The sequence below is a fragment of the Camelus dromedarius genome, chromosome 6, assembly GCF_036321535.1.
Source record: "Camelus dromedarius isolate mCamDro1 chromosome 6, mCamDro1.pat, whole genome shotgun sequence".
Lineage (NCBI taxonomy): Eukaryota > Metazoa > Chordata > Mammalia > Artiodactyla > Camelidae > Camelus > Camelus dromedarius.
The window spans coordinates 15,389,414-15,397,147 of NC_087441.1; the positions used below are offsets into that span (position 1 = coordinate 15,389,414).

At 45.8% G+C, this 7,734-nt stretch overlaps 1 protein-coding gene across 2 annotated transcripts in view; it reads right to left on the reverse strand.

Annotated features, from left to right (window-relative positions):
• UST (uronyl 2-sulfotransferase) overlaps nt 1–6,613 on the reverse strand; it is a 271,245-nt gene extending 264,632 nt beyond the window's left edge. Inside the window, exon 1 of one of the 2 annotated variants that reach the window (XM_064486595.1) lies at nt 6,088–6,613. In XM_064486595.1, the coding sequence (XP_064342665.1) occupies nt 6,088–6,337 (250 nt within the window). In that variant the 5' untranslated portion in view covers nt 6,338–6,613. The remainder of the gene's footprint in view (nt 1–6,087) is intronic. The other variant, XM_010993983.3, reaches the window with a different exon arrangement.
• Between the last annotated feature and the right edge of the window lie 1,121 nt (nt 6,614–7,734).

Here is a 7,734-nt window from a genome sequence, read left to right on the forward strand (position 1 = left end):
AAGAAGATATACAAATGGCCAACAACCACAGGAAAAGATGTTCAACACCACTAATCATTAGGGAAATGAATGAAAAAAAAAAGCCACAATAAGATACCATTTCACACCCATTAGGATGCCTACAATCAAAATAACAGGAAATAACAAGGGTTAGTGGGGTTGTAGAGAAACTGGAACTCTCATACACTGCTGGTAGAGATGTACAATGGTACAGCCACTGTGGAAAAAAGTGTGGCAGTTCCTCAATGAATTAAACATTGAATTACCTTATGACCTAGCAATCCACTCTTAGGTATATACCCTAAAGAACAGAACATAGGTGTTTATACAAAACTTACGCACAAAAGTTCACAACAGCACTATCCTGTGCACAACAGCCAAAAGACAGAAATGACTGAAGTGTTGATAAATGGATGAATGGATAAACAAAATGTAGTATACCCATACAATGGAATAGTATTCAGCCATAAAAATGAATGAAATACTGATACATGCCACAACATGAATGAACTTTGAAAACAATATGCTAAGTGAAAGAAGCCAGTCACAAAAGACAACATATTATTTGATTTCATTTTTTTGAAATGTCCAGAAGAAGTAATTCCATAGAGATAGGAAATAGATTAGTTCCTACGGCTGGGGAGATAGAGGAATAGTGGGGTGACAGCCTAGGGGAATGAGGTTTCTCTTTTTGATGATGAAAATGTTCTAAATGTGACTATAGTAATGGTTTCACTTACCTAGGAATATACTGAAAACTACTAAAAGCTATTAAACTATTAAAAACTTTAAGCGAGTGAGTTATATCTCAATAAAGCTATTTTAAACATTAATAGCATACCCTGAAATGTGCTTCATTTGAGATTTTCTTGCACAGTAGTCGCTACATTATTTTGACTTCTGCAACCAAGAATTTTTGGTGAAATGCCAGTGTTTCTGTCCCCGTTTCTGATCAGTTAAAGGGTTTATGTGTATCACTGTTTGCTTAAAGTTGAGTTTCTATAATAAAAATAAGTATAGGTAAGACAAAATTTATTTGTGGTCAAGTATTACTTCTTTCTAAAAAGAAAAAAGCAACTGACAATTCCGAATAATTCTAGCAGCTACAGTTTGTCAAAGAAGATGCCTTTTCACTGTCCATCACTGATCCTCTTCAGTACAGCTGCGGGGCCAGCTACAGTGTCTGTTCCTGCAGCTTCTCTCCAGGGAAGCAAAGGATACTATTTCTTTTGGGACTCAAAAAACTTAGGCACTTTCATTCTAGTTTCTCAAATACAAAACCAACTAGTGTTTAAAACCTGGATTGATGACAGGGAATTTGAAGGAAGACAGCATCCAGATAATACATATTTATCTGTATTTTAAAACAATTCATACTGAGACAAGTCTACATTAAAAATAGTTTACAAGATAGAATTCTTTTCACCATTCATGCTGTGTGTTTACAGAACAGTCTGCCATAGATGAATTCCATTTTCTGCCCTTCCTCTACTGCAATGCTACTGTGTCCCCAACCAACCCTATAAGATAAATTTGCAGCTATGAACAAGAATGTCATTTTCTTTTTATGTCAACAATTTCTATTGATAACATCATATTTTATGCATTCATTTCCTAGATTGCTGTCTGGGGCCTGGAGTACTTACTATATTTAAACCATGTGTGATGTGCAGAAGGAAAATTAATTTGACTTTAAAGGTTCAGAGAAACTATTCTGTAACAGACCTGGACCTCTGTTTTCACATTTTCCTTTAAATTCATAAAACTTAGAGAATTTCAAATTCACTAAAGTTATATCTTTTTCTCTCCTTTTTGACTCAAAATTGTCATGCTCATATGTAATATATATAAAGATTGGCAATTCTGAAAACTAAAGTAGTATAAATTAAAAATGGAAAAGAAAGCCTATCAACTTGAGATCAGTCCAACAGGTTCAGTTCCCATAAAGGCTAAATCACATATCCAAGTCTTGATGACAAATCATTAGAGTTTTTCGGCTGTGTAGGATCAGTAGTAAGCCATCTGGCTTATTCAGTTTACATCAGTGTAATGAGTGTTATTCCAAGTTTTTGATATTTCCACAGCTCATAAGTAATGAGGCTACTGGCAGAGGCTGCAACATAATCTAATTTCTGGGGGAGATTTTATTCAATTTTGGTTTGTTCTCCATAGCAAATCAAAGTCTGAATGCCACTTCAAAATAAATGAAATAATTTCACTAAACTGGAAATACTATGGTCTTCAAGTTTAAGTACAACAATTTGCCCTGTTCGTCCATTCACCCCATGTTATGTTTCTGCTCTCCTCCCTCCACCCATTTCAAGGAGGAAAAAAAATCAAGACAACTTATCCCTGCGTAACTTTCCTCTGCTGACTTACTTTCCATTTTTTCTATATGGATTTGTTGCAGCAGAAAGCATCGTTAAAAAGAACAGACTTTGCCATTCTCCAAACTGACTAGAAAGAAGAAGCTGTTTGACCCCAGTTCCTGTGGGAAGAGAAAGCATCATTACTGACTCCTTTCCTTTTTTTCCCCCACGCTACACTTTCTGGTTGCTCCCTTCACCCCATTCTGCGCACCTCCTAATCTCAAAAAGTTGAAAGCCAGCTGGGGTTGCAGCTGTTGGCTGGCCCTTCCCTTGAAACAATGAGGCTTAAGCAGCAAAGCAGATGCATTTTTAAAAGTTGACATTTAAAACATGAAACCATGTACATCATTTTTAAAATACTTTATAAATCTCTTCTCTCTCTCATTTCCCCTCTTTCTCTCAAATCCATAGGAAACTTTCTGAAAGCAATGTTTTACTCTAGAACAATGTTGTCGAACTTAAGCTGGCATCAGAATCACCTAGAAGACTTGCTAAAACAGATTAATGGGTCCCACGCCCACACTTTTCCATTCAGTAGGTCTGGCTGAGACCTGAGAATCTGCATTTGTAACAAGTGTCCAGGTGATGCAGATGCTGCAGGTCCAGGGACCACACACTGAGAACTACTGGCCTAGACAGAACAGTTGCCAAAGAAAGAGAGAGAAAGAAATTAGGAAGTGAAAATTCCAGTTCACATCACCTCCAGTCGTGTGGCTCTGGGAAAGCTGAGTCCCCCGTACACGGAGGCAGTGTTGTGGAGATTAATGCGGGAAAGTGAAATTATGGAAATAAAAATAATCATTTTTTTGCCAGTCAGCTCTTTAGATTCCCACTTGCATCTTGGCTCTATTTCCATTTTGTCTTAAAGTGAATGTAGTGCTAATGCAATGGGCACTTGATTCAGCCAGTTTTGGGTTCAAGTCTTGCCTTACTTACTATGTGCCTTTCAGCAAGTCAGTGAACTTCTTTGCCCTCATTTCTCCCGTATCAAAAATGGGAATAACAACTGAACCCACCTGTCATATTGCTGTGCTAATACAATTTCATCCCTCATGTGCACTGACTAGTACATGCACAATAAATGTTAGTTTTTATCATAAATGGTCCTATTTCTTGGCTTCCCTGTGAGAATATTCAGTATTTAATGTTAAATATCACACTACCTTTTGGATACAATAGGTGCAGTCATTACTTGAACAAATATTTATCTAGTAGCTACTATGTGTCAGATGTAATATATTATATAAGTATATTAAAAATAATATCCTTTCAAGACCAATATTGCTATAAATATTATTTTGACTTGGAAAACTCTGGCTTTATATGAGCTTAAAAATACTTGTCTCCAAAACTTGGCTAACTAGGGAAATTGAGAGGATGTGTTTACTAACCACAAATTTTGTTTTGACAGACACTAAAATAATAGAATGGAGGAAACAAGGGAAAGTAATTCTGCAGATACCTTGGCCTTATATTACTAAGGGTATATTTTAGACTCTCTTAAAGACCACAAGCCCAGTTTTCCTGAAAACCATTATGTTTATGTAACAAAACACAGGGAACAAATTTGGCCAAGGGTATCCTATTTTCAGTTCATAATTATGTCATTTTTTAACCCATTACATCAGTCAGAAACTTAATGATGAGTCAGTAACAGGAGCAATGTTTAATCCTTCAGTTCTTCGTAGTTCCCTGAGTGAATGGCTATGAATTCACCCTTCCACCATCTGAGCCCCCAAATTTATCAGGAGATATGTGTGTGTGTGTGTATGTGTGTGTGTGTGTGTGTGTGTAATGAAAGCACTAAATTCTGGATACCATATGTAATTGGCTGAATTTTCAAAAGGTTAATGTTTTAGATATTGAAGTTTCTTGATTTTACCCTCACTTCCTGCCTTTGTTCCTTCCTTCTTCCAGGTTTCCGCAGCCCCAAGAAAAGTATAAGAACGGCAACTTTTAAGAGCTGTGAGGAGGTTTTAGAGACAATGGAGGCCAGCCCCTAACTTTACCTACGAAAAAGCTGAGGCCCAAAGCCAAGTGCTCTTGAGGACACCAAACACGGTGTCTTCCTTCCTCATCCACTGTACTTTCTCTACATCATTGGCCTCCATATTTTGCTTAAAAAGAACCTCAACAAAGAATTCATTATCAGAGTTTATGGAGAAAGACCCCTGAGTTTCCAAATGGCCTCCCTCCTGATACCAGTTAACAGTGATTGGTGGTGGTGGTAATAAGTGACCTGTGCGGCACCAGCAGGTATCCGAAGCCATGAAGCTGTGAGACTCCCAGATACGGGACTCAGGGAAAGAAGAGCGTTGACTCCTTAACAAAAGTGCATATGACCCCAAATCTTCTAAGAAACCGGATGCTAAGAATTATTCTTTGGAAATCTACTTGGGCAATATTTCCTTTAATTTTTCCTAAAGTATCTTACAAAGCCGTAGTTTCCCAAAGTTTCTACTGAAAGAGAAGTGTAACTTTTAAAATCTGGGCTTCTCTACACGGAAAAAAGCATTATTTTATCTGCGTGTATATTTCAAAATGCTCTAACACATCTGTCACTTTGCTTAAGTGGTTTTTTTCCTTGGAAAACAATCTGCTATTTAGACCTGTGGCTTCTGCGACGAACGGACTTTTGTGGGTGAGGGTGGCAGCCTCTGGCCGCTAGTCATTTGGCCAGTTGCGGTTCCTTTGCGCACTCGCTCCCGTCACGCAGATGCCGGAAGTTTGCCGGGGGCTTAGGTTTATCCCCTTGGACGTTCGCGATTAGCAGGAGCCCTCCCAGCTTCTCCCCTCATCCCCGCAAGAACTCTTCTGGCCACAGACTTAGAGAGATGAGCGTCCTCGCTTAGCTAGGGCGCACGAACCAGCATCGCACCAGGGACCTGAGGGTACGCCTGCCAGGCCCTGGCACCGCTCTCTCCACGCCCTCTCTCTGGAGCCGCTCTCTGCACACCCATTTCCTTATCTCTGCTAAAAATAAGCGGCCTCGCTAGTAATAAACCAAGCACAATCTCCCCCTAAAGTTCAGACTTGAGATACACAGCGCTGAGGATCGTTCGGTCGAAGCAGGTTGACCCGCGTCCCGGACCCCCGCTCCCCGCGTCTCACTCGCTGCCGGCAGCGAGGTGGGCAGGGGCTGCCCAAGCTAGCTCAGTTACAGCGCGGAGCCTTAAAACTGCTCCTGGACCACTCAGGCCAGGAGGCAGGAGGAGACCCTGTAGGGCAGAATTCGCAGAACGGACTGTGGAGAGGAGCTCAAACAACGGCGCGACTCAGAGCGCTGGACGGGACGGGACTGCGGTCACTAACAATGCCATGGAAGGGCTGCCCTTGAACCCTCGCCTGTCTCCACTCTGCCAGGCCTGTGAGGCTTGTCCTGACAGAAATGTGAATATACACACATTCGTATACACAAACTCACGCCTGCACTCCGCCCCAGATAGGGTGGCGGAGGCGGAGGAAGGTATGCAGCGCTCCGCCCAGGGGTACCTGCCGGGCACCGCAAGCTCGCGGCACCCCCGCATCGGCACAGACAGACCCACGCGCGGGAGGCAGCAGGCGCTCCGGGCCGCTGCACGGATGCTCGCGGGCGTCCCACCTGGGGAGCCTCTGGGCGGCGGCGGCGGCGGGGTCAGCCCCAAAGTGCCCGGCGCGCCCCCTCTCCTCCCTGCACAACTTCGCTCAGCCGACACCGCCCCCGCGCCCGCCTCCTTACCCAAATACTGCCGCAGGTCGAGCAGGAAGCGCGGGGGTCCCCCACCGAGCTGATAGAAGAGGGAGCCCAGGCAGAATACTAGCAGAGTGGCCATGCAGAAACCGTAGTCCCGGAGGGAGAAGCGCAGGAAAGGCAGCGAGGAGACACGGCGCTTCCAGCTGCCCAGGCCGGGAGGGGCGCCCCCCAGAGGGGCCCCATGGGGCCAGGGATCCGCGCCGCCGCCGGGATGCTGCTGCTGCTTCTTCTTCATCGCCTGCTCCGCCGCCTCGCACAGCCTGCCCGTGCCAGGAAAAGGTCACCCATCCGCCTGCGAGGAGGAGAGCCCGGCCGGCCGGCTGCACATGGGCAGGGCCGCGCCGAGGGCAGCCCGGGTGGGGGCGGGGAGGGGCCGAAGTTGCCGGGCTCAAGAGACTTTCCTCGGCATGGTCCCCGCCACCGCGGCCCGAGCGGCCGAGGTGCCCGGCCCCGGCTCGGCGGCGCTGCCCGCGCCCGGCCCTCGCCCGCTAGCGCCCCCGCGCCCGGCCCTCGCCCGCTAGCGCCCCCGCGCCCCGCGCCCCGCCGCGCCTCGGGCTCGCTCGCGGCCGCCGGGGCTCGCCTCCAGCGCCAGCGTGGACCCCCCGGCTTTGTGTCTGTCGGTCTCGGCGTGTTTTGTCCCGGTTTAGGCTCCTCTAAAAAACGGCAGGGAGGAACGGGAGGCGGACACTATCCCCTCGCTCCACCTCCTTGACAGGGGTTTTCCTCCTTCTCCTCCCCTTTCTCCCTCCGGCTCTCCGCAGCCCTCTCTCCTCCCTCTTCCCTCCCTCTCTCTGCTCGGGTCTCCGGGTTTCTCTCGGGTGTCACGTTACTGCCTCTGCCTGGAGCAGGGGGGCAGGGGGGGCGGCGATTATTCGCAACAAGGAAGAAAGTTTCTGGGTGTTTTTTTCCTTCCCCCTTTCTCCACAATCTGGCCTCAGTTCCTGCGCCACCAGCGACCTCTTGGGGGCCCCGCTGACTTCCCTCTCGTAAACAGTCAACGGCAGGAAGAAGCACGACTTCTTTTATTACCATACATATTTTTTTTTCATTTCATAAACTTTATTCTCCTTCTGTATCCCGAGTTGCTTACAAAAGGCCAATAATAGGTACTTGGAGATAAGTTGAAGACTTCTGAAACGGTAGAAGAGCAAATGGTGTAAATTATGTTTAAACATGCCCCATAGAGCCAGGCTCATCGCCCCAATTCCTGGAAGAGGAACAGAAGAGAATGCTTGCTTCTTCCTCGCTCTGGCTCTACAGCTGCTTATCCACGTAGCGACCAGAGAGGCAAGGCGAGGATGGGAGGGAGTGTTACAGACCATACTCAAGAAGGTCCTTTCTCTAGCAGATACGAAGAAGAGTCCTGACATACTCATTTCATCGCTGCCTCTCTTCCTGCCAAAGGAAGCTCCTGGACTTGAAAGGGTAGAAAAGCTGCACCAAACACAGATCTGCTGGCGGGGGTGGGTGATGCACAAAAGGGCTGCTCTCATCAGCCACACTTTCAGAAAGAATAATTTATTGCTAGATCACAGAGCCACCAAGAGTCGGATTGGAAGCTACATTCAAATCTATTTGACCCCCAAGCCCACTATACCAACTGTCTCCCAGCCAGGGCACTTTTCCTAATAA